This window comes from Diabrotica virgifera, chromosome 8 (assembly GCF_917563875.1).
Source record: "Diabrotica virgifera virgifera chromosome 8, PGI_DIABVI_V3a".
Taxonomy (NCBI): domain Eukaryota; kingdom Metazoa; phylum Arthropoda; class Insecta; order Coleoptera; family Chrysomelidae; genus Diabrotica; species Diabrotica virgifera.
The window spans coordinates 7407417-7433171 of record NC_065450.1 but is presented as its reverse complement, the minus strand read 5'-3'; the positions used below and the strand labels follow the sequence as shown (position 1 = coordinate 7433171).

At 31.9% G+C, this 25755-nt stretch overlaps 1 protein-coding gene across 2 annotated transcripts in view; it reads left to right on the top strand.

The window, feature by feature from the left end:
- Positions 1–25755, top strand: part of LOC126890655 (esterase B1-like) — a 68269-nt gene that overhangs the window by 4160 nt on the left and 38354 nt on the right. For both annotated transcript variants that reach the window (XM_050659773.1, XM_050659772.1), the window contains exon 2: positions 19050–19187. In XM_050659773.1, coding sequence (XP_050515730.1) covers positions 19050–19187 — 138 coding nt within the window. The remainder of the gene's footprint in view (positions 1–19049; positions 19188–25755) is intronic.

Genomic DNA, 25755 nt, shown 5'->3' with positions numbered 1-25755 from the left:
TTTGGACGTCCATACTGGACGAAATACGGACGTTTTATGAACGCTTATATATTATATTGGACACATTATACCAATTACGGGATCAAATAGCAAAATAATTCAATAAAATATTAACTTACGCGTTAACTTTACGTTAATGAAATACAGTCAAACCTGTCAGTAACGGCCACTAAAATGAAAGAACTATTGGCCGATATAGAAAGGTGGCCGTTATTGCCAGTTTTTGTAGTCTAGATATACAGTAAAACTTGTGTTACTGGCCACCTGATAAAATCGGCCACCTGTACTAACGGCCAGTTTAAATATTCCCCAAACCAATTATATCTAGACTACAAAAACTGGCAATACCGGTCACCTTTCTATATCGGCCAATAGCTTTTTCATTTTTAGTGGCCGTTACTGACAGGTTTTACTGTAATTGGTTTGGGGAATTTTTAAACTGACCGTTAGTACAGGTGGCCGGTGTTTGCAGGGGGCCGGTAACACAGGTTTTACTGTAGTTTAAATCGAAAAGATTAAATCTTAATTCAAAATTGTATATACAGTTATTACAATTATAAACAAACTATATAGTTTAATATCCAAAAAATGTTTTTGATTTTATGTAATGTAATGAAAATCTTATTTGTAAATTATTGGTTACAATGTTTAACAATAGGAAATATTCAAGAATAAATAAAATAAAAGTTTAATCCTAACAACACAAAACATTCCAGGAATGTAGGTACTACCGTTCTATTCCGTGAACATCTATCTGATTAAATTATGGGTGGAAAGTTACCACAAGATATTCTATGAACATAGTACAATGTCTTCCTGGAGGGGTAAAATTTTCCATTACAAGATTTTAAGAGAGGCCATTTATTGTACTGTTCAATTTGCGTTCATTTTCAAATTTGCCGCGCGAGTATCTATGTAGCGTCTCGTGGTCATTGGTCATCACATTTCATTTTCATAACATAACCGATAACCTAAAAATTTAGTAAAGTAAAAATTTTGATTGGAAAAAAGTGCATCGATAAGGGGGTGTGGGAAATGGAAATTAGTGGCTTTTTTGCTGTACTGTCTGCTAGTTTTTGCTCTGGGCTCTGGCTAGATCTCTTGTTTAAACAATTTTGTAAGTATTATAAAATCCGTTTTCAATTTTCTTTATTCTTTATGAAACGAATCATTTATACATGCATATTATTACCTGTAAATAGGTACCTATTTCTTTGATTTTTAATTGTAAAGAATAGAAAAATTACCGTTCATTTTAATTTTTTTTTAGAATCAGCTGAAAGTGGCCTACAAAAAAAAACCAAGAAGGAAATTTATAGCCTTGTGGCTATGAAAGGCAAAAGAGAGATATAAAAAGTGTATTGGCTAGTTGGAAGAAAGTCCACATTGTCCATGCATAATAAGTTATTACTTTATCAACAAATATCAAGAAGATAGCAGGGTCACGAGCATCAACTTCATAAGTTCAAGAATATCGAGGAAATCCAGCTCCTCGATACTACTGGGCAAACTAGAAGATTGAAGAGGACAAATCCTTTTGAACTAGTTTGAGTGATAGGTGATAGTGAAAAACGGAGCATAGTGCTTGTGTGCTGTGCCTGTGTATGTTAGAATAATAGTGCACGATCTTGTTAGATTAGATAAGAGACGCTATGGGGTAAGCTCTTCATTTTAAGAAACAGTAGTAATTTAGGTTAAATTAAAATTGCTTATTGGTCAGTTATGACCAGATTGTTTTTTTATGTTTGGCAAAAAGGACTTAAGTCAGAATTGCACATTGATAATGTTTTGATGATTTCTGGACCAGAAAAAAACTGTTGTAGATGTAAACTGTATGTACAGTAGAATCTACTACAGTACTGTAGAAATCATCAAAACATTATCGATGTGCAATTCTGACTTAAGCCCTTTTTCCCAAACATCAGAGAATTGTAATGTACAATAATTCTCCTATCTGCTTTTTCATGAATTTTGTAGGAGACGAAAAACCATTTTTAGGATCATCTGCTTTCACATGTAAATTTTGACATGTTTTGTAGTAAATAGATAGTTGAATTTACTACAAAACATGTCAAAAAATATATGAAAACAGGAGGTGACTATAAAAAAAGTTTTTAGTCTCTCTTACAAAACTCATGAAAAAACAAATCGGAGGTATGTCACATCAGTGACTAAGAATGTCTAAAAAATATACTTTGATGTCCCAAGAACCAAATATAACCTACAGTCCATCTAATTTACTTACTGTTCCACGTCATTATCTACGCCAGAGATCTAAGTTGACATAGTTGCCAAAGTATAAAAAGATCCTGAATCCATTTTAAATTAAATATGTCACATAATTATTGTAAACGTGGATTATACAACAAAACAAATTAATATTCAATGTAAATAAGTAAAAACTTAAGAAATAGAGAACAAGAATTAAGTTATAATCTTTTAAGATTTGCAGTGCAAGAGTTTTTGCACTGCATTGTTAATAATTAAAAAACGGCTCCGAACTCTTGGCAAAAAGCCGGTAGGTTTCTTTGTATAAGTATGTCTACAATAACAACTAAAAAAGTTGTCAGATACCTCGATTATTCCAAGTCGTTATAAAATTAGGTGAAATTTATATTTTTATAGTAGAGGATCTTTTTATAGTAAAGTAAATAATAAAAACAGTAAATATAATAAATAAAACAGATACTTATAGTAAAGAATATAAACAAATATGAAGTGTCATCACCGTAACTGTCAAATAAATGTTACCAATTTATTCTAAAATGTCACCTTCGTTCGATTACAGTTACAGTGTGATCCGAACAAATCTGCTTCATAAAAACGCTTTATAATCCATTTATACAAATTAAATGAAACATATTATTGTGTATTTCTTTAGGTTAACATTAATAGAAATCTTCAAATATTATTTCTACGCGTATATAATAAAATATGTCTAGTGGCTGTAATTCCAGTGTACTCAGCAAAGTGATTCTAAAAAAGAACACACCTACCGCCTAAATATTTCATGTTGGTATCATGCGACCTCACAGGCTACGACGCGGATGACGCGCAACAGTTAGTAAATTAGAGGAAGTATGTAGATATATACAGGGTGTAACAAAAATACAGGTCATAAATTTAATCACATATTCTGGGACCAAAAATAGTTTGATTGGACCTAACTTACCTTAGTACAAATGTGCACACAAGAAAAGTTACAGCCCTTTGAAGTTATATATATATAATAGCACCAAGGGTCTTAGAGGCCCATGGCTTGAAAAGTTTGTTTTTTTTCTTCATTTTCACGTTTCTTTATGTACTGAGATCTTCTCTGGCTTGATATGTGATTTTTCTCCATTCCTTCCTGTTATTCATTTTTCTTTTCTGACCCTGTAGCACCATTCTTTCCAAATCTTTTTCGACCTCTTGCTTCCATCTATTTTTCGGCCTTCCTCTTCTCTTTCTTGAAGCTGTAGTGTAGTTTAGTACCATTTTTGGAGTCCTCGTGTTTGGCATCCTTTCAATGTGACCTCGCCATCTAAGTCTCTGTGCCTTTATCACTCATTTGAAGTTACAAGATGAAGTGATTTTTTCCAATATATCGAAAACTATTAGAGATTTTTTATTGAAAATGGACATGTGGCATTATTATGGCAGCAGTATCTTACGAAAAAACTATAGTAAAATTTGGACACCCCATAAAAATTTTATGGGGGTTTTGTTCCTTTAAACCCCCCCAAACTTTTGTGCACGTTTCAATTTAATTATTATTGTAGTACCATTTAAACACAACGTTTTAAAAACTTTTTTGCCTCTTATTGCTTTTTCGAAAAGTCAATTTTTATCGAAATATTTTGAATATTTGTCAAATCCACCACATATTTGTATATGGTTAAGTACGATTATGGAGACTTGGTAATAATATGCAGACTTATTTATGCTTTACATTTTTAGGGATATTTTGAACCATATTAAAAAAGAAGCCAGATCTCGATAAAATGTGCCTTATCGAAAAAATACAGAGGCAAAAAAGTTTTAAAAACATTCTGTTTAACTAATGGTACCTCAGTAATAGTTTAATTGGAACGTACACAAACATTTGGGGGGTTTAAAGGAACAAAACCCCCATAAAATTTTTATGTAGACATGTTAAAAAAGAAGTCACAACTCGATAAAAACTGCCTTATCTGAAAAATACTAAGAAACAAAAATATTGAATTTAACTAATGGTACCACAATAATAAAATTGAATTGGAACATACACAAAAGTTTGGGAGGATCTAAGGGATCAAAACCCCCATAAAATTTTTATGGGGTGCACAAATTTCACCATAATTTTTCTTTAAGATATTCCTGCCATAATACTGCCACATGTCCATTTTCAATAAAAAATCGCTAATAGTTTTCGATATAATCGAAAAAATCGATTTTCATTTTGTAATTTCAAAGGGCTGTAACTTTTTTTATGTGCATATTTGTACTAAGGTAAGTTAGGTTCATTCAAACTATTTTTGGTCCCAGAATATGTGATTTAATTTATGACGTGTATTTTTGTTACACCCTGTATATACAGCCGATTACGCACCACCTTAAAAATTGGGCATTTTTGATGTCTCGAATTTCGTAAACCTGTTGTTGCATCTAAGTGATTTTTTTATAATATTCTAGCCTAGGCCCTAGGCTATAGGTTAAGTACCTCCTTATGCTTGTCATGCACGGGGAGCTATACTGTAATATATATTATATCACATCGCACTCTATAGTAATGCGTGAGCCTGCACATATGGAACCATTTGTTTTCTGTCTGCAGGCTCACTCATTACTATAGAGAGCGATATGATATAATGTACATATATTACAGCATAGCTCCCTGTGCATGACAAGCTTAAGGAGGTAACCTATAGCCTAGGCTATAATATTATAAAAAAATCACTTAGATGAAACAACAGGTTTAGGAAATACGAGACATCAAAAATACCCCATATTTAAGGTGGTGCGTTAATTTCTTGGAGAAGTGTATTGTAATTTAATGTAAATAATGTAATATCCAATAATTGTAATTTAATATAAGATGTAATATAAGTTCCTTAAAAAATATATTTTTTATTTCCCACGACATTAGATGGATGTTCGGCAGCAAGACATTGGACCAAACTGGGACGTCCTATGAAGGCCCAATTGATGTCCACCGAACGTCCCTTCGGATGTTAAGTGGACCTCCATTGGGCGTTTGGCAACGTGGCATTTGGACCAAAATTGGACGTCCTGTTAAGGTCCAATTCACGTCCCCTAAAACGTCCGGTTAAGGTCCAATTTACTTCCGATTAAGGTCCAATTTACGTCCGATTAAGGTCCCATTTACGTCCAAATAAGGTCCAATTTACGTCCTATTAAGGTCCAATTTACGTCCGATTAAGGTCCAATTTACGTCCGATTAAGGTCCAATTTACGTCCGATTAAGGTCCCATTTACGTCCGATTAAGGTCCAATTTACGTCCTATTAAAGTCCAATTTACGTCCGGTTAAGGTCCAATTTACGTCCGATTAAGGTCCCATTTACGTCCCATTAAGGTCCAATTTACGTCCTATTAAGGTCCAATTTACGTCCGATTAAGGTCCAATTTACGTCCGATTAAGGTCCAATTTATGTCCGATTAAGGTCCAATTTACGTCCGATTAAGGTCCAATTTATGTCCGATTAAGGTCCAATTTACGTCCGATTAAGGTCCAATTTACGTCCCCTAGGACGTCCGATCAAGGTCCAAATTACGTCCGATTAAGGTCCAATATACGTCCCCTCGGACCTTAGATGGACGTCCAATGGACGTTCGGTAGCGCGACATTTGGACCAAAATAGGACGTATAAAGGACGTTCCTCGGACGAAAACGGACGTCCAATGGACGTCCCTAAAGTCCGTGAACGACGTCCATTGGACGTCCTTGTGCTATTAGGGTAATATTTTCACAGTAAGTAGGGATGAAAAGTACATACATTTAACCCCTCATCCACCAGAATATAAATGCATTGTTTTTCTTCTGCACCTTTTAATATAGTGATATTTCTACTTTCAAAAAGTTGAACGGGTTTAAAATGAATGGTTTTTGTAAAAAATGTGATCAAATTATAGAATGAATTTTTAAATTTTCTTAAAAATCTTCCTTTTTCTCCATGTAATTCGAAAATAAAAATGTTCCACCCCCGAGAAGTGGTGGGAACCGCCCCATGATAAAAGCGCCATAGTATATAGGATAGACTTTGAATCAGGAGATTGGGCTACTCCCAAAATTTCATTAAAATCCCTGCAGTAGGATAGAATTCGGAGGTAATATCTTGTTCTTAATCTCGCGCATTGACTGGCGTAATAGAAATAGAATGAAATGCAAATATTGTAAACTATTAATTTCTCAGAAAAATGAACTAATTTGAAATAAAAGTATGACTATAATATTCTATTGATTTTTGCAATAATCTATACATCTATAGTGTGTCCCCGAAATAGGGCATCGAACATTCTCTCAAATGCAGGAATCAATGATGCGTAGAACCATAAAATATTTTCAAGAATACAAGGTGTTTCTAAAATATTAAAAGAACGAGTAACTTTGCTATTTTTATAGAATGCCAGAATCTAGTACGATAACGATAATGGATCGGTACGATAAAGTTCTCGGGCGGCCCTTCCGTCCAGCGTTTTTTGTATTATTTTATATATAGACTGTGTAAATTGTTACTCTGTACAGTCTGATATGAAATAATTTTCGTCCGTTAAACAAATTAGTGAAGGTAAAAGTAAATTAAGGGTAGATGACGTTAACACCATTTTAACTGTTTATAATAACCATCCAAATAACATTTAGTTGTAATGCTGTTGTATTCAATTCGTCATTAGCAAGGACCGGATTAAATGCAATCTGCATTTTTTGCATATTTTTGCATTATTTTTGATAAATTAGAAAATGTTGCATTTTTTCAAACATTTTAAACATTTTGCATTTTTTCTTGATAAATTCAGAAAAGTTGCATTAATTCGATATTTTAAATCTTAAAGGTTCACTTTCACTTCCAATTAAAAAACTATCAGTCCTAAATTCAATAACTGTGTATAATCCATTTCTTAAGAAAAATGTTTAAATCAGGAGATATTATTATTCTATTATCTATTTTTGGGTCTAAGCCGACTAATCCCTAATATAACTCGGCGTTATCGAAATGCCTCCCACTTTTTCAGGTAAATATTTTCATACATGAAATGCCTCCCAGGTACAATCGAAATGCCTACGTTTCGTTAATCATTTAGGCTTATATTTTGTCTATTTAATCTCTTGTTTAATGCCACAATGTTGCCAAATCATAATTTAAATAGGTAGTATCTATCTATTTTGATTTTTCTAAATCTTCATGCAGTGTACATAAAATTTGTTTCACATAAATATTTCACAGTACGACATATTTCTTTTTAGAAAAGAAAGTTGTTACCCGACAATCTAATATCTAGCTTTTCTGGGTAATTCCATTTCCGATTCTAAGCTCTTCCATATTTATACATAATTCCATTTTATAATTCCATGAATAGGTACTTTTACCTTAATCTTTTTGTTTGTTTATATTCTCTGGGTAATTCCAATTCCGATTCTAATCTCTTCTTAACGATTCCATGAATAGGCACTTTTACCTTAATCCTTTTGTTTGTTTATATTATCTTTTGTAAATTGTGCTAATGGGCTAAATGTTGTATAAATACGTGAAAGTTTATTAGTTCCTGCATCAGTCAGTTTGTCTATTTCAAGCTTGTCAGTTCGTCGATTTCAAGATCAAATTGTGTTTAAGTCATAACATCCGAAATAATGGAATCAACGATAAGCATCAGTCAAAAGGGCAAACCTTTATTATCAATTGATGGTTTTACATTCGGTTTTCAAATGTTGACCAAAGATACAGTAAAACAGTGGACATGAACTAAAAAAACCTGCAAAGCGTTTGTGAAAACCCAGGTATGTGAAAAAGGGATAAATTTTGGGCTGAACACTCTTCATCCTTACAAAGAATCACAAACCCATGCAAAAGTTTTCATTCCAGGTATAATTCTTCTTTCTACTGCGCTCATCCTAACATTAATAATTTTATTGATATAATTTTAGAATTTCAAATAAATACCTACATTAAAATAAATTCTGTTTCGACACCAAAAAAATTGTTGCGGAAAGTACAGCAAAAATTAATTTCTAAATGAAAGTAACTTCTAAATGAAAAAATTTTAGAATTAAGAGAATGTAAAATACATAAATAGATTAGAATTTGTCAAAGTAGTATCATATAAATTTAGGAAAAATATTTTGTAATTTTATACTTCTATACACCTTTTGTAATATTTTCCAAATAAATTTTTTGTGATGTTATTTTTAATAAATCTATAAAATACTTATTATATTTTTGTATATTTTGTTAAATTATTAATAACAAAAAATAATGGTTATTATAAAATATATTATAATGGTTATAAAACTAATTATCTATTATACAGTGATGAGCGCGCTAATAACCGGCAAAATAGCGCAAGAGATGGAAAACACATTAAATTGTGAGATAAAAAGAAATAAAACTAGTAGAGTTGTTAAATTTAGCGATAGTAACATATAAATTGACATTATATTGATTGTTTCCCACCTTTAGACGTATCAGAGGAGTATGTCAACTAAAACTGACACTGTGACAGTGGCATTTCGCAAACGCGTCCGATACGTCTAAAGGTGGGAAACAATCAATATAATGTCAATCTATAAGTTAATATCGCTAAATTTAACACCTCCACTATGTTCATCTCTTTTTACCTCACAACTTAATATGTTTTCCATCTTTTACGTTATTTTGCCGGTTATTAGTGCGCTCATCACTGTATATGTATAAGTTAGACGAAATTTATAAATACCGCCAAGGGTAAATAATGTTTAATACATAAAGGTTGAAAATAAAATAAATAACAAAATACCAATTTTGCCAAAAATTTACAAAGAGACGAAGATGTGGCAACGTCTCACGTTCACATAAAGATTAGAAGCATTTAATTTATTTAAAGCTTGGGAGGCAATTCGTATGGGACCAATTTAGCGACAGGTAAGAAAACCTTTTTCGGGAGGCATTTCATATGCGGCCATATAACTTGTTCAGTAGGACAACAATTAGTTGACATAGGTTGTAAAAACCTGTTTGCTCTTTGTAGGGGGATAAGCAGGTACAGAAATTTAGATTTTAATATTTGTTTATAAAAGCTGAAGTTCATTTCGTGTTTTGATTCGCAGTGCGTTGTTGCGTATTATTTTTGACATAATAGTTTAAATTGAGTAACGAATAATTTTTTCGCCAAATGCCTAAAGTGACAAGTATTAAACATTTGTGGATAAAAACTAACTATTGTGTTTAAATGTTATTATTCCAACATCATATAAGTATAAATTGAGGATTATTAATGTTGCATGTTAATAATGCATTTTTCATAAAGGCTCTTGCATATTTTTCACAAATCAATTGCATTAAAATGCGCATTTTTTTACATTTTTTTGGTGCATTTTTTCCGGTCCTTGGTCATTAGTCTTATCTCTTCTACTGCGACAAGTAAAAAGAACTGCTTTTCGGTCTTCTGCTGTTCGGTCTAGAGAGGTTTCGGTAAAGTGCTTTTCGGTCTAATGAGTTCGGTCTACTGCTTTCGGTCTAATGATTTCGGTCTCTTTACAGTAAACCAACCTGAAGACAGAAAAAATTCCTCATAATATACTACTCTATGCTGAAATAATTTTTGAAGCAAGCTGTTCTTTGTTTTATTCTTCTCCTTGTTTTATTTTACACATATTTCCATATAAAGTTCCAAATTATACATAGTTCCTAAATAACACTTTCAAAATTATATTCTATTGAAAGACTTAATTAATTTCCGAACACATTATTGAATAAATGTGGTAACTATCATTTATAATTTATTTTATCACCAGTGTTAATTTATATTTAATTTTTGGGTATTGTAAAATGTTTATTAATTATGAGAAAAGATAGTGTTACTGATAATTGAACATCTGTTTAAATTGTTTTACCAATATAACAGGATATAACAAATAAAATAATACAGCTGAGTAAACAGATATCAGTAAGTTAAAAGAGGTTATTCTCTCCTAATTCTATCCTACTGCATGGATTTTAATGAGATTTTGGGAATAGCCTCTACTTGGGGTGGTTCCCCCCGATCCGTCAGTCAAACGCTGTCATGTGTCTTCTTCAAGTGCCATCTCCGCGACGGAGGTCGGCAATCATCATAGCTATTCGGAACTTGGAGACGGCTGCTCTGAAAAGTTCGTTTGTTGTACATCCGTACCATTCTCTCAGGTTGCGCAGTAGGGTGGAACGAAAGAGGTCAAAAAAATAAAAGAAATGAAAAATTATTGTGGCTATCGTTTAAAAGTTGTGTCAAGTGATGAAAACAATTGGTGCGAGAGCATTTTGAAATAAAAAAATATCTTGAGGTTCCATATTGGATTTGAAAAATGAAAAAACAAAAAAAATATTTTTGTCGAAAAAATCAATATGGCTCTGAACAAATATCAATGATCGTGTTTTACCAACTAAGTGTGACATTCTAAAGTGCTTTCTCTTTATTCGTAATGAACTTAAGTTGACAAATAATAAAGATCCATCTATCGCCGACGTCTTGAATACCGTTGCAACGAAAGTAACAAATATGAATAAAACCTTCTATTTCAACATTATCGCATAAGCGCATTCAAGATATGATTAAAAGTATTTATACAGAGTATCAAAATCTTAAGCTATACACAAAAACTCAGCAAGCATCTGATTCATACATAGAAAATATTTGTCAGTTTCGAAAGGAGTGTGAAAAGTTATTGAATATCGCGGCTTGCAAGTGCAACATGACTGGAACTGGGTGTGTGTGTACGTACTTGTGATAAAATCAAGAAAGTACCAAAAAATGAGCGAATTTTTCTTCAAGATCAACGGTCCTGTCAAAAAATGGCAATTGAACCAGTGGTTATTGCAGCATCTGCAACAATAAGGAGGAAAATGGAAAGAACCATGAAGGCAAAGGCAAGTTCTCAAAAATATAATACTGACGAAATTGTTCTTAAAGCATGTACCGTTAATTCCTCTAATCCTTCCATAAGTAGCAGCTTGTCTGACTCAAATTCTTCTGATGCAGATGATCATGAAAAATAATTCATTGCTTCTTTGTCAACAGTTACAGTCCAACCATATACGTCACAAATACTCCGGCACCTCACTTCAATGGCTCGTATGCTTATTTCATTGCAATGAGCTACCTCTACGCCATTTAAATTCAACAGTTAGATGGACGCACCAGTGGACCACTTTTTAGGTCCAATAGGGAAACTTCTGGAATGCTGTGAAGAGAAGGCTGTCGCAATAGAAAACAACCTAGCAATATTATTAGAAACAACATACCTTAGTACCGATCAGAAGTACTTGTACCAAATCAGTCAAGCAGTTGCTGCGGAAAAATGTCCTAATGATTTGAGCCTTAAGTAACCAGGGAAAATATCACATGCAAGGTGGCTAACAGTTGCTAATCGGTTGCTTCGATTGTATGTTGGAACTGAATGTCCCAGCCCCCAATTAATTGTGTTAGTAAGTTTCATCCAAAAAGTGTATGCACCAGTTTGGTTTTATATAAAATTGTATCCTAGCTGTTTTTTCTCTATTCCAGTGAAATAAGATTTTTCTCGTGACACATCCCCCTCCAGGCCGAAACCAAATTTTTTGAGTAGTATGGACATCTATATTATTAATCTATATGTTTCCTGCAGCCGATTTTGATGATATACATAGTTATAAACAAATGAAGATCGAAAAACGGTAAATTATCGCTTTTTTCGTCTATTACCAAAAAGTTAAGCACTTTAAACAAATTTTAGAGTTATTCTAATTGTTTATAAGTAAGCAAAAAAGCGACATGTTCTTGCAAAATAATTTTACACTGTTTAAAATTATTTTTTCCATTACCCGTAGAAAAATTATTTTTTTACATTTAGAAAGACTGAATTTTTATACACATTCAGAAAGAAAAACAACTGTTGTAGGACATTTAGGGACAAAGTTAGCCCCCACATTTTTTAATTCACATGTTTTTGCAAAATTATTTTGCAATATTTATAATTATTTTTTGTCATTTTTTTTAAATTAAATAAATACTGTAAATTTCCTTCTTTCATAAACTATCGAAAATATTACTGTAACTTCATCATTTTCTGACTTACAGTGTTGCAAAAAAAATTAATTTTGGAAAAACAAATTAAATAACTTTTAAACTATTTGACCAATTGCTTTGAAATTTAGGGTATGATTTAAGCATCATAAGTTTCAGCATTCCGTGTAATCAGAAGTTTCTAAGTTAATTTTTACATAAGTTATAAATATTTATAAAAACTCAAAATTTATGATTTATTTGGCAATTTTCTAAGTAACCAATAAGGATAGACATATTCAGCGAACGCCATATTGAAGTTTTTTATACGGTTTATGAGTTTATTACTCTCAAATTTGTTTAAAATGCCCAATTTTTTAGTAATAGTCAAAAAAACGAAAATTTACCGTCTTTTGATCTTCATTTGTTTATAACTATGTATATCATCAAAATCGGCTGCAGGAAACATATAGGTTATTATTATAGATGACCATATTACTCGAAAAATTTGGTTTCGGCCTGGAGGGGGTTGTGTCACCAACACGATATTTTTTTTCCTTATTTCTCTGAACTAGTTCTGATACGATTTCTACCAGTTGACCAAAGCAAAATTGGACGGCGTTATGCAGAAAGCTACCAACCCTCAATAGTGGCAAACTGAGATAATCAAGTTTAAAGTTTTTATTGATTTAAAAAATCTGTAGGATATGTTGCTACTACTTTGTAACTTTTTTTTGACTGTGGATAAATATTTTGGTATTTTCTACATGTTTAAATATTTTAATTGTAAATTAAAAAGATAAATGGCAAATTTTTGTGGATTGGTAGGTTTCTGCATTTTGCAAAGTGGGAAATTAATACCAACAATATTAAATAATAACAAGAGTAAAGTTAGAAAAATTATTTTTATTTACAGGAAATGAGTATGATATGAATATTTAACGTATTAATTTAATAAATTTTAATATTAATCTACTTCATCCACTTAAAAATCTAGATCTTCAACATTGATATTGTATTGCTTCAGCGATAGGCTTTCCGTTAGGCCACAGTGGTATTAAATCGCTAAAGATTTCTTCGTTAGCAGTTCTACCTCAAGAAGATTTTTTGATAGAAATTTTTTCATACGGTTGTGAAAAAACGTGTTGTTGTATCATTAGCCGAAATGGGTCAGACTTTTCTATTTTGATTGACCTAATCTTCAACCAATTAATTTTTTCTTTATCTTCGGTCACTTTGCGATTAGTAATTTTTTTCTCAATGTTTATTACGCCTAAAAAATCTTCTACGTGCATTTGGGTTACCTACTACCAATGGTCTCTGCTTTCTACAAGAACGCATTACCTCGATATAGTCATTTGGGGTATATAATCTTTGCTGTCGTTTAAGAGCCGACTCAATATCACTGAAATCAGTGTTGTTGGGCAAAAAGCTATGACCAGAACAGACATTTTACGGTAATGATTTCTAGGTTTGTGCGTGTCCCATGCAAAATTGATTTAAGCATAAGTATTAACTTAATATTTCGATTTTGTCCACCGCAAGAATCACACCAAAGCGTAAGATGTTTGACTTCTGGAGTTAATTTAGTTTTAACATGTTTTATAAGGCAAGAGTCTATTTCTTGGGCGCCCTTACAGCTGAACCATATACCTAAACGTAGCAGTATCTTCTATTTTCTTTAGCACTGTGTATTCCTGCATTATACACCCACAACTGACGCTTATAAAATACGATGCCTGTAGGTATTCTGGAAAGCGGTGGGATTTTTTCCAAGTCAAAACTTAAACACTTTTGATCTGTTTGTTCAGTCGCTATCTTGAAATCATCTCATCATCTCTTCTCATTTTCTGTGCCTCCTCTGCAACTTGCAAATGCTTCGTATGTTCCTGCTTGAACTCTTCTTTTTTTTTTCTTCATCCTTTTCATTCTATTTTCATTTTAAAAGTATCGCAAACATTGCAGGTGTCTTTTTTAATGGCTTTATTTTCAAATTAAATTTCGTGTAGAATATGTTCTTGTATGACATTAAGCTTACGGGATTGGTTTCTTCCTGCTTGTACATGACACCACATTTGTTGTGGTGGTAAATATTTCGCCTCTGTTTGTTCCCGACGGTAGTGTGAAATGTATTTAGGTATTTTATTAATATGACTAACAACTGCATGAATTCGTTCACCTCTAATTTGTTTCTGTGTCAATATTCAGAGACTGTGCCTTCAGTTTAGTAAGCTGTATTGCAAGAGCAGCCTTTAAAATCCTAACACTTCTATTACTGTACATTACGCTAAATAAAAAGTGTACTTTCAACCACTTTTTCACTGTATTCCAATTTTTTTTAACTATCTAGACAATCAAGGCCACTACTAAAACACATTAAACACGCCGGTAATCCAGTAAACCACACGCAAAACAATACATAAAATTATTAGGTTAGGTTATTATAACTGTAGAGTTGTAGAGCCCAATATTTGCAGAAAGCTACCAACCCACTTGGATGCAAGTGGCGCTTTATTAAAATTCTGCCAAGTGGGTTGGAAGGTTTCTGTAAATTAAAAGTATACTACCAAGTGGGTTGGTGGGTTTCTGCAAATTAGAATATCAGATAAATTTAATATGTGGCTTAGCATTTTTATAGTTTTATAGGTTATATATTAATCTAGAGGTGGTAGGTTTTTACAGAATGCAGAACTCGTATTTTGTTGTCCAAATATGCATCCGACCCAATATCTGATATATTGAGGGTTGGTAGCTTTCTGCATAACGCCGTCCAATTGTCGATGCCGTTATCCAAAAGAATGCTTATTTTGCCCATACCGAAAATGTATTACTCGGTATAATGAAAGATGAACGAAAACATATACGGGAGCAAGGACTACGCAGAGTGCCGAAAGCTAGAGAAAGTGAGAAAGAAAAAGATCCGGAGATTCAAAATACCAACATTAAATTTTAGTGCTGCAGATTTTAATGACTTAATTTCTATTTCTTAATTCAAAGTTACGGCTCCTCCTTTGCTAAAACATATTTCCAATGATGATGTAAGAGATATGAATAATTCTGGGAATTACAACAACGTATAGGTCTTAAACTGCCCTTGTCATACAAAATCCGTGAAAAGAACTGTTAAGTTAGTAACTGAAGCATCAGCTGCTGTTTGTGGATCAGAATCAAGAGATGGCTTCATTCGTTCAAGGTTGCAGTCTAGAAATATCATGCCGTTCTTTAACAGAAAATCAGACTACCAATCATAAAATGTATATTGTATCATAAAACAATTATGTAGATTCAAAGAACTGATAAAAAAATAAATTTTTTAAATTTAATTTTTTTTTATATTCCCAAAAATTTTAATTTAATATGGAACCTGAAGATAGAGTCCAATACAAAAAAGATTTCTTACAGTTTTATTATACATCAAAACACAACTTTTTCGCACTAGCCCCATAAAAAATAATGACTTCGAATTTTTCGTTTCACCCTATTGCGCAGCCACCATATTCTGCGTCTCCATATGCTTCTTTTTCCTTGAATCTTTCCCTGCATAATAAGTTGGAGCAAGTTGTATCTCTCTCCACGTGTAATATGTCCGAGATATTCCAATTTTCTGGTTTTAATTGTATTTAAGACTTCCATTTCTTTATTCATCTTTCCCAGAACCACTTTGTTTGTGACGTGTTCTGTCCATGATATTTTTAGAATTCTTCTATATACCCACATCTCGAATGATTCTAGTTTTTTCATTGATGCCGCATTCAAGGTCCAAGCTTCCATTCCGTAAAACAGAGTCGAGAAAACATAGCACCTAGCCAACCTTATTCTTAGCTCTAACCTTAGATCTCTTGTGCAGAGCACTTTTCTCATTTTGTTAAAATTCGCTTTAGCCTTTTCTATTCTAATTTTAATCTCCTGGAAGTAATCATTTGTGGAGTTGATCATTATTCCAAGATATGCATATTGGTCTACTTGTTCGACGTTGGTTCCGTTTATGAGGAGATTCTCGTTATTTCTTTGAGTTTTAGATATTCTCATAAATTTTGTCTTCTTGATGTTCATTGTTAAACCGTATTCTTGGCTATATGTCGCTATTCTGTTAACCAGTCTGTATAATCCTAGGGCTCAGTGGAGGCTGTTCTTCAGATAAGAGAAACACCAATAGCGATAAAAGAATTTATTTATAAAACCGACACTAGTGTAATTACCCCGGGAGAACTTTGAATACTGACTTGTTACTGGTACACGTTTAGTTGAATACTCTATGATACTACATGTTGAATGTAATGAATGAAGTTAAAGGCACCTTTGGCCTGGTTGAAGTGATTCTTGAGAATGATTCTAAATGTGTGTTATTTCTTGTTGGCAACATGAATTGGGTCATGGGCCACACGACAACAAAGTTAATTAGTCAGCTAATTTAATGTTTATTGTCAAAATATAGTTTATAAATTACGACAAATAAACAAATGAAATATCCCGCACATGTTTAAATATGATAACAAATTGGTTAATATGATGTACGGGGTGATAAAAATATACTGTTCAATATCGGATATGAATAATGAATGTTTGATATTGGACACAGTCTCTGAAGATCTTCAATATTTTCGGCTAAGACGGCAGTATCATCCTCCTATCTAATATTGTTAATGGGAACTCCGTTCACCTTTATTCCAGCTCTTTCACCCTCAAGAGCTTGTTTTATGATCTCTTCCGAGTAGGCATTAAAGAGAACTGGAGGCAATATGCATCCCTGTCTCACACGTCTAATTTTAATTTCCTCTGACAACTGTTCGTTAATACGTGCTTTTGCTCGCTGCTTATAGTATAAATTAGATATGATCCTGAGGTAATTGTAGTCAATCTTCTTTAATTTCAGGACATTCATTAATTGTTCATGTCGTACTTTATCGAAAGCTTTATTATAGTCAATAAAACAGACATACCTATATATTTTGATTGGCGTCTAGGCACCTTTGTATTAGGATATTAAGTGAGAAAAGAGCTTCACGCGTTCCTAGGCCTTTGCGAAACCCAAATTGTGTATCATTAATATCTATGTCCAATTTATGATATATTCGGTTATGGATGACTTTCAGTAGCTACTTCAGCTCATGAGACATCAAGCTGATGGTGCGGTAATCGGAGCATTCTTTTGCGTTTTTCTTTTTGGGGAGACAAACAAAGAATGACGTTGACCATTCTTTGGGTAATACGCCTGCGCTATAAATTTGGTTCAAAAGTATAACTAAAACATCAATGTGCTGTTTATCTATAATTTTTATTAATTCGATAGGAAACATGTCAGGCCCAGGGCTTTTTCCGTTCTTCATTGTTTTTAATGCGTGTGCTATTTCTTCTTTTGTGATATCTGGACCTATTTCTTCTGAAGTAAGTTCTATGTTTTCCAGGTCTCCTCTTTCATCATCGAACAGTTCATCTATGTATTCTGCCCAGCGTTGTACTTTCTCATCGGTCTGTGTTATAGTAATCCCGTGTCTATCCAGAAGTCCACCAGTGAGATTTTGTTTTCTTAGCCCTGCCATTTCTTTTATTTTCTTGTGTAGATTAAATAGATCGTATCTTTTTTAAAGGTCCTCGATCTATTTGCATTTCTCTGCAAAGCGTTTTTCTTTTGCCTGCTTTATCATCCTTCTTATCTGGTGGTTAATCTCCCTGTATTTATTGTTATCTTTGTTCTTATGTTGTCTCCGTTGTTCCATCATATTGAGTATCTCGTCGTTTATCCATTCTTTATTTCTTTTTGTAGAAGTCTTCAGTAGTTCTATGCACGGTTCTAGTAGGCAATGTTTTAGTCGATCCCAGTGCTTCGTCAATATCATTGGTGTCTATGTTCAGTTTGCTACAGTTCATATGCAGTTCATGTTGGAGGCATTCTTTGATTCTTTTATATGTTGTTGTTTAAGCTTACTTGTGTCTATTGTAGGAGTTCTTTGATGTCTTTTAATATTTTTAAGTGTGAATGTAATCCTGGCGATAAGTGGGTTATGGTCTGAGGCCACGTCTGCTTTGGGATATGTGATGGATGTCATGTGTACGCAGTTATAAAGACAGCTACTAGGAGTTAGTTTACCTTCATAACCTGTCATTACCCGTGGAGAACGTGAATTTAGGCAGAAAAATTCTACGCAGAATATTTCGAAGTCACTGTTTTACTTCTTTTTCATCATCATCATCATCACCATCATCATCATTTGGCGCTACAACTCTATGTGTGTCTTGGCCGGGTTTACTATTTCCCTCCATTGTTGTTGGTCCTGAGCAGCTATTCATCATTGCAGTACTCTAATTTTCCGTAGATCACTGGCTACTGCGTCCCTCCATCCCTTCCTTGGGTGACCAACTGACCTTTTGCCATCGGACCTTCCCCAGAATGTCGCGTTCAGAAGTCTTTCGTCACTCGATCTTAGCACGTGGCCCGCCCATTTTATTCGGTTTGCTTTAATGCCGCGTACTATGTTTTCATCTCCATATACTGTCTGGAGTTCATCATTGTGTCTTCTTCTTTTACTTTTCTTTGTTTTTTCAAATTACTTTTTAAATAAATATACTGCTATTTTAACTTAGTGTGTTTTTTATTCATTTTATTATAATAATAAATTAAAACATTGCATAAAAGTATATGTATTTGGTCAAAAAGGGCACGTAAGTGCATATTTTGAAGGCAAATGAGGCATAAATATAAAAGCGCATGTTTTGGCTACATTTAAATGCATATATTCCGCCCTTCAGTTATAAACATGTGCTAGTTATCCCAAGTATATTTGCATACCTGATACCTGATTTGCATAGCTTGATTTTTCTAGTTATTTTTTCATAATATATCGTCTTTATACTATATAGGCACCGGAACCTGCAGAAAAATGGAATGGGGTTAGAGATGCCACGGAAGATGGTAAGCCAAGCTACCAATGGGATGGTCAAAATAATAAACTTATCGGTTCTGAAGACTGTCTACACCTAGGTATTCATACAAAAACAGTAAGTGATTGTAATCTTTTATTGAATTTATCTACATTTAAAATATTAAAAACTTTAATAAAAGTAATATAAGGTTTTAATGATAATTTTACTGCTATATCGGACCAATGTTAGCCCATTAAGTGAACAGGAAATACGACGACACCGTGTAATTCGAGGGTTTAGTATCAAACAACGTTAACTGCAAAAACATAAAGCGGCAGAAAATTGGAAAAACTGTTTTGAAACGTAATATCGGCCAACAAATTTGTGATTACGGAGGCAAAATACATTACAATAGAAATCTGTATATTTATATAGTATTATTATGGTTTCTTTGACATATTGTAAAAATTATGACAAGTTATTGTTATTCTACAGACAAAAAATAGAATTTTTTTCTAATAATGACCTGATAACGCTTTTTGATATTACCGATATATATTTTTTGTAACCGTTAACGTCGCACCTGATAATAGGCTATTGATTATATTCAAAATAAGATAGCTAAAAGGAACTACAACGTTAACGGGGTTTTATTATTTGATATGGTCAATGGACATCTATATATGAAAAAACCGCGGAGTTCTACCATTTAAAGGGGTGCGTTTTTGAGAAATGGGTGAATTAGTCCCTGGGCACAGGTTACATTAGGGTGAGTTCTATGCACTTTTGATACAAATACTTCTACATAAAAATTGTTCCTGGTTAAATTTCCTATCTAAATATAACTTTTTAATTTTAACTATTTAGAATGGGAAATAAGCCACAATATTATTAAAAAATGATTTTTATTAACGTTTCGACGCCCAAATCGGGTGCCGTTGTCAAAATACAAAATATTATTGATAATAATAAAATAATAATAACTTTTTAAAGTCAAAGATACTTTTTTTTACAAAAATATATTCAAAAGAAAAAGCACAAAGAAACCCAAAAGAAAGAAATTTTGTTTTTTGTCCCATAACTTTTGTCCACGGGGATATAGGTATAGACATTGCTTCACAGAAAGAAAACTTACACATTTTCTCTTTAAAATGATGTTTGGTAGAGGTCATTAGGATTTACAGTTTCCGAAATATGATTTTTCAAAGTTCGCCACTCACAGCAATATTGGGCAATTTTCCTTGTTATTTCGCAAATATTGTTCTGTAACTTTTTTCTACGTAACTTTAGGTATATGCAATGGTACACGTAATAGGAATAGAAATCAATTACCTTTAAAATGGTCTACTGTATAACGTTGTACGACTTTTTTTAAAGAGATTGTATTGTGGTTTGTCACGGTTTTATAATTTTAACGATTTTTTTTATAATATAATATAAAAATAAAGCAAAATTATTATATAATATATTATATATTATATAATACCTAATATAAAAAAAATATTATTTTTTACATTTTTTACGATTATGTTTGAAATTTCTCATTATAACTTTTTTTCTTGTACTTGAATATACTATCTATATATTGCGCAACAAAGAGGGCTTACTTTCTGTTCTTTAAAATGGTGTATCATCTATATTTAAATACATAGTGGAAACCGAGTGATTCCTTGATATTTTTTTACCTGTATTATTTAAAATATTTCTTTTACAAAAATTACAAAAACATTAGTCTTAAAAAACATTACTTTAGTTAAAATTATTAAAACGTTGACATTTAAAAAAATTTCAAAATCAAAGTCCATCTCTTCGTTAGCATTAGCTTCAATATCTTCCTCTGACACCTCAGTTATCTTAGAGTTCCCACAATTAGTACCCATGCACATGCACCCTTTGCAGAATATTGAACAACTAATTCCTATCTTCCTACAACCGCAGTTTTTTGTACATCCTTTGGTACATTTACATGCTATTTTTTCAATTAAAGCTTTGGTGCAGGAGCTTTGACAGTAAATATTGGAATTAATCCATATTTTCAAGTTTGCCCGGCCGAGTCAAATGGATCAAAAGTATTACCTATAAAAAATAAGATTCAATCATAACACACAATCACATAAAAAAGTTATAATGGGGAATTTAAAAAATAATCCTAAAATCAAAAATCGTTGCAAGTACTTATTACAATTTGAAAAAGCATATCTTATTCAAAAATAACCCTAGAATTTTTTTTAATACACAATTTTAAAGTAAACAGAATAAGCTTTCTTTTTTATTATATAATATATACCATATAGAAAAAAAAGTTATAATGGGAAATTTAAAAATAATCGTAAAAATATAAAAACTCGTTAAAAGTCTTGAAAAAGATAACCTCTTTAAAAGAAGTCGTACAACATTATACATTAGACCATTTTAAAGGTAATTGATTTCTATTCCTCTTACATGTACCATTGCATATACCTAAAGTTACGTAGAAAAAAGTTACAGAACAATATTTGCGAAATAACAAGGAAAATTGCCCAAAATTGCTGTGAGTGGCGAACTTTGAAAAATCATATTTCGAAAACTGTAAATCCTAATGACCTCTACTGAACATCATTTTGAAGAGAAAATATGTAAGTTTTTTTTCTGTGAAGCAATGTCGGTACCTATATCCCCGTGGACAAAAGTTATGGGACAAAAAACAAAATTTCTTTCTTTTGGGTTTCTTTGTGCTTTTTCTTTTGAATATATTTTTGTAAAAAAAGTATCTTTGACTTTAAAAAGTTATATTTACATAGGAAATTTAACCAGGAACAATTTTTATGTAGACGTGTTTGTACCAAAAGTGCATAGAACTCACCCTAATGTAACCTGTGCCCAGGGACTAATTCACCCATTTCTCAAAAACGCACCCCTTTAAATGGTAGCACTTCGCGGTTTTTTCATATAGAGAGATTCATTGACCATATGAAATAATAAAACCCCGTTAACGTTGTAGTTCCTTTCTATAGTACATAATCAATAGCCTATAATAATAGTTTTACTACAGGGTTAGTACTGCCGGGTGAAAATGTAAAAATGTAATTTCCCTAAAATGTTGAGAAAATTTACCTGATATTTCCCCTTTTTCCAGGATATCCAGTTTGACTTTAACTTACATTCGCTGATATTTTCAAAATTTTAAGGATATCCAATTCAGCACTAACCCTGTATTATTAAAAATGTTATAAGTGTATTTAAATAAAAAAATTTATTTTTCTAATAACATACAAATATTAAACTTATGAAATTTCTAAATACTTATACCATCTTTAAACGTCTTCATCTTCTGAAACATTTTCATTATGATCATCCCCCCTTCCTTGAAGATTCTAGTAAAAGATATGATATTGTTCTTTAATTTTTGCTCACAGAGTTCTACTAAACCTTTTAACTTGTTATTATTAATCGTTAACGGTTTGTCATGTTTTCTTCTTGGCTTGTTAATTGAAAATGTTAATGTTCGAATTTGCCTTCTCTGTATTTTAAATTTCGTAAAGTTGTCTGATTTAAAATTATATTTGAAATAACTGTGTGCAGTGTCTTATTTTATAATATGTATATTGTAGCCAAACTATATTCAACTATTTGACAAAATTTCCTTCAATGTCAATTTTTTTATTTTTAATCATTTAAACTTGAATTTCTGTAAAGTCCAAAATGTCTTCCTGATCTATTTCAACTACTTCGTATTTTGATTTCTTTAAAGCCATTTTAATCACTGTACATATACCATCCATCCCAATGGATCATAAATTTCCAAGACTTTACTCGCGTTTTCTATGTGGGCATGGACCATATAACATTCAATTTGGGAATGTCCGGGTTCAAAAAATAACTGGTCTATTTTTAAAATAATTAGTGTTTCAACAGCAAACAGAAACATTGCGGAAACAATTGAATTTCCATTTTGGCCCGAACAAGTTTCAGACATAAAAGCGAAGTCTTTCCCAGTAACTTCACTTTTCATTGTATTTGTAAGGCAAGAGGCTACCTCAGACGATCCAAGACCCGCTAGTGCTTCGTGTCATACAAAGTTTTGTGCTACGACTGGACATTTTTCTGTTAAACACTGACAAAATCAAAATATTAAATAATTACGAAAAATATATACGTAACCGGCATTAAGAAAATAACATATATGTTTTCTTTTAACTTCGGCAAAACAAAAAAATGTAATGAGTAATCAGATTATTGTAATCATGTAACCATGTAATGAGTAATCAGATGGAAGAATCGAACAACATCGAAAATAAACAAATGTATTTAGCTATCCAGTATCAAAAAGACGTTTTTCAAACAAATACGAATTATAATAATAACGCTGTCTACAATTACAGCTTAATAAATTAGTGTCAATAAACGTTAACAGTCGATAACTGTTTTTGATGTATCGCGAAATTCACTGAGAAATTACGTTATCACCTCTTAGAAGTTTTTGACATAAACAATTTTTTCACAATTGGCAGTTAACGTTTAATGGGGAAGGGGGTGACAGTCACCGCTTATATAAGTCCGGAAATGTAATAAAATAGTATATTGTGCAACAAGTGCAGAAAGGCACTAATTTCTCACGAGTTTGAAAAGTTGCGGTACAAGCGCAAGCGAGTGCAGCAAATCAAACGAGTGAGAAATTACCTCTCTGCATTTGTTACACACTATACTTTTTCTACAACCACAGTTTTTGATAAAAAATATAAATCACAATTTCCAAACGAAGATTTATTATAATAATACATTATAAATTATAAATTGTATTTAATTAATACTAATCAATTTAAATTTATAACTAAACAAATTATACAGAAATCAGTTGATAAATTAAGGCACTGACTTAATTTGTTTGAATTTAAACGAGTTTAAATAACTATTACAAAATATTGTCACATTTGACGTTATATTTATGCAGTCATGGATTTCCACAATACCTGCTTCATTCGACGTATCTTGCTGAGGTTGCTAAATCCTTATTGAATAAATGATAATTATAATGTTCATTAAGAATAAAATTGTAAAATAAAACATCCATAATTTATTTTCTATTCGATAATTCAAGTATATTAATTGTCTTACAGATTGTATATTTGTCTACACTTTAAAAGCAGATGTAAACAGAATAATATTTTTCTCATATGTGCATCTTTCAGTGCGTCACAGTTTTTCGATTTCTTTCTAACGCATTAAATTGTATGTGACAGAAAAAAAGGCACGTCCGTAATTACAGACATTTATTACATTTATTCTAGTTGTCGATAGATGACGCTATAATCGAAAAAAATATTTACGAATTATATAATATATCTACGAATATAATCTGTTCAATTTATAAGACAATACAAATAAAAAAATACCATTTTATAAAAGAAATAAACACAATGGATTTGTTTTTATGCGAAATTGCAAATAAAATGTGACAAATGTCAGATTTAACTAAAATGTCATGTTAGAATAAATGTTATAAAAATGTGTATTATCACGGTTTTACCTTTTTTTCTATCATTTGTGACGCCCTGAAAAATGCCTATGAAAAGGACCATAATATATAACTTTACTCAAAATGAAGTAGTCATTTGTAAAATACCAATTATGTTCAAAAATAATGTGTTAAAGTAGCGAATTTTTGCAAATTTCTCGGACATGAGTTACAGTTGAGTCCGCGAGTCTTTACCCGTGCGTCATTAACACCTGGCGAGATAAAACACATACTTTTTATCTAGCATCATTCTCTTCCACGCATGAAACTCATGACAAACCAGCTGCCGTTTGTTATTAATTAAAAACACATGTTATTTTTATGAACCATTTAGACTCAGTGCATTGAAAAGAGATAGGTACAAAAAAAGACGATTCGATATGTTTTCATATTTTAAGCACAATTTGTTTGACGTTTCTGCTTTGTTTACTTTTGTGGCTGTCAGTCAGTTGAATTTTTTGGCGGTTTTTGTCGAATTTTTGCGTTTTGAAGTTTCTTTATATTACACAAACAGTTATTTTCACAACTAATTTTATATTGGGCTTTGAAATTTTAAGGTAAATAATTATATTTTGGCAATTAACATTTAAAACATACAAAGCTAACGTCATTCACACAGTAAAGAAATGATTGTGTTTAGATTTCCGTCAAAGTGAATAAAATAACAAAAATAAAATACGTTATTGAATATTTTTTTAAATTTGTTTATTTATTTATTAATCAATAATAATAAGAGAATTTACTAAGCTACTTCAAATGTAGCTGTATTTCTGCACAAACATTTTGAAGCAAAACTTGCATATGACATTCTATATATTTGATAACGTCAAATTTTATAATAAAACCCGTAATCGGAAAAGTAGCCACTTTCTGTCAGTTGTTATTGCGTGAAATATATTTCCGACTTATTTCGTATGCTTTAAATGATGACGCACGGGTAAAGACTCGCGGACTCAACTGTAAATCGGTGCTTTTTTGATAAGCACTCTGAAATAAAACCATGGTTTATATACCATTTGGTACATAAACATGGTATAATTATTTTATTTATGATTTTATTGTGGAATGTAATGGTACTGTGCTTTTTTTTCTCACAATATAAGACTGTTGACACTAATGTACAGAAAAGTGACGTTTCTGTGCCGGAAGGTTCTTTTCTGCGCAGAAACGTCACTTTTCTGCACACTAATGTCATAAATCTTATACTGT